Source organism: Gavialis gangeticus, unplaced genomic scaffold (genome assembly GCF_001723915.1).
Source record: "Gavialis gangeticus isolate Ggan-Ray unplaced genomic scaffold, GavGan_comp1, whole genome shotgun sequence".
Taxonomy (NCBI): domain Eukaryota; kingdom Metazoa; phylum Chordata; order Crocodylia; family Gavialidae; genus Gavialis; species Gavialis gangeticus.
Genome location: NW_017729025.1, coordinates 61240512 through 61242458, shown reverse-complemented (window position 1 = coordinate 61242458; position 1947 = coordinate 61240512). Strand labels below are relative to the sequence as shown.

At 36.9% G+C, this 1947-nt stretch overlaps 1 protein-coding gene across 1 annotated transcript in view; it reads left to right on the top strand.

The window, feature by feature from the left end:
• The window catches only part of KIAA0391 (KIAA0391 ortholog), a 148827-nt gene extending 147089 nt beyond the window's left edge, over positions 1-1738 (top strand). The window contains exon 8 of the mRNA XM_019518890.1: positions 773-1738. Coding sequence (XP_019374435.1) covers positions 773-901 — 129 coding nt within the window. The 3' untranslated portion in view covers positions 902-1738. The remainder of the gene's footprint in view (positions 1-772) is intronic.
• Positions 1739-1947: the final 209 nt, after the last annotated feature.

Here is a 1947-nt window from a genome sequence, read left to right as displayed (position 1 = left end):
AAAAAAAAAAAAAAAAAAAACACTCTCATAGGTTTAAACCTGTCACCTACTAAATTTCAGCAGGTGCGCCCTAATTCTAGTAGTCTTATTTTGCAAGGCAGACATAAACACTTTCTTTTTAGTTTCCAGAAATATCAAAGAAAAATGTATGTTGTTGTTCTCTCGTGGGAGATTGGAAACCAAATTTTAACCACTCCAAGACTTCAGATTACTAACAGTGTTTCAGCTTTTCCACGCTAGAATTTAAGGTATATTTGCATCCAAGAGAGAGATGAATGAATGTGTGCTTAGATGAAATATTTAAAAGTACAGAAGTCAGAGTCTATACAAAGAAGAAGAAAAACAGGGGGAAGCTAGAGTCATAGTTTACTATGACTTACTGAGAAAGATAAAAGTAAATAATAGAAACCTTCCAGTCAAAGGAATTTTTAGTGTAGTGCTTCCTGAGTTCAGTAGAACTGAATTAAAAAAAAGAATAGTGGGGCCCAGTTACATTTTGTTTACTTGTATTGTGTGCTTTATACAGGAGGTCCTGGATTTGTGGGCACAAGATTCAAGAACAAAAATAAGGAAGCTGCCTGCCAGCAACACTTCATATCTACTTTAACATGTTCCACTTCGAGTTTGCCGTTTTGCAAAACCCATGAGTAGCTTTCCACTTAGACTTCTGAGAAAGGAAGGAAATATTTATTAGCAGTCAAGTGTAATCATTTTACTTTATATAGCTCAAAGTTGGTATAATGTTTCTTTTTCCCGTTTCTTTACCCAACAGCCTATACTTAATTTCAATACGGTGGTACAGACTACAGGTGACACATGGCATATTCCATATGATGACCAGCTGGTGGAAAGATATTCCTATGAAGTGCCAAGGAAATGGCTTTGCCTTCAGAGAAAATAAGAAGAGTGCAGTTTTACAAATTGAAGCTTCACTCATTTACTACTGTTGCTAGCTGGCTACCAACCCCGCCTCCCCCCCCCCCCAACCATGCCTAGTTACAGGATTAGCATGCCATATGTAAATCCTGAAGCTGACTAAATGTTCAGTTACTATATTGGGCTAAATTCATTCTTGCTGTAAGTTCATTGAAGTCAGTGACAGTACACCAAGGGTGAATTCTGACCATTACAATTGCAAACCATTTTTGTATCTTACTAGTTGACTTTTTTTTTTTTTTAATTAAAGATTAATTTTTCCATCTTTGAATGTCATAGTTCTTTTTCTCAAGTATTTCAACAGGAGTGAGATTCAAGAAGTTTGAACTTATAGGCATATTTCTGAAATTATACCAGGGAGCTGCACATTGAACCTGATGCACATGGCTCAGTTTATTGGACCTAGTGTGTCAGGCTGGTGCACTTGATGTTTACTATTCACCTTTTAAATTTAGTATTGGTCTCTCCTTAAACTAAGACTTTGTATGCAAGAAATTTGTTGAAGCAACATCTGTTAAGTTTTTGTTTGTGAGCATAAAGGAAATCAAGCAATAGAATGACTTGTGGATTCCAACACTGTAACTAAATTTTAGTTTCTATCTTTCCAAAGATGTACAGTATTGAACTGATGTGCTCATGGAAACAAGCCTGTTTTTTTAAATAAATATTGATCATGGACATGCCTTCACTACAACCAATGATATGGACTTAGACTCTGTGTAGACTCTTGTAAATTGCACCTGAAATTATAACACCACAAAAGATGGTGCAGAATTACATAAACATGAAGAATCCATTATTATTTATTACCGTCTTTACCTGAATCCAAGATGACTTTGAATTGGAGATGATCCTTGTAGCAGAGCTGGGGGCCAGAGGTGGTGGGATCGCTCCCTGCTGACCTCTATCTTTATTTCTGGTTCTCTCCCTTTTACTTTCCTGCCATGCCTTTAATGATACTTTGAGGGGGGAAAAAAAAAAGAGTTGGGGGGGGGGGGGGTGCCTCCACTC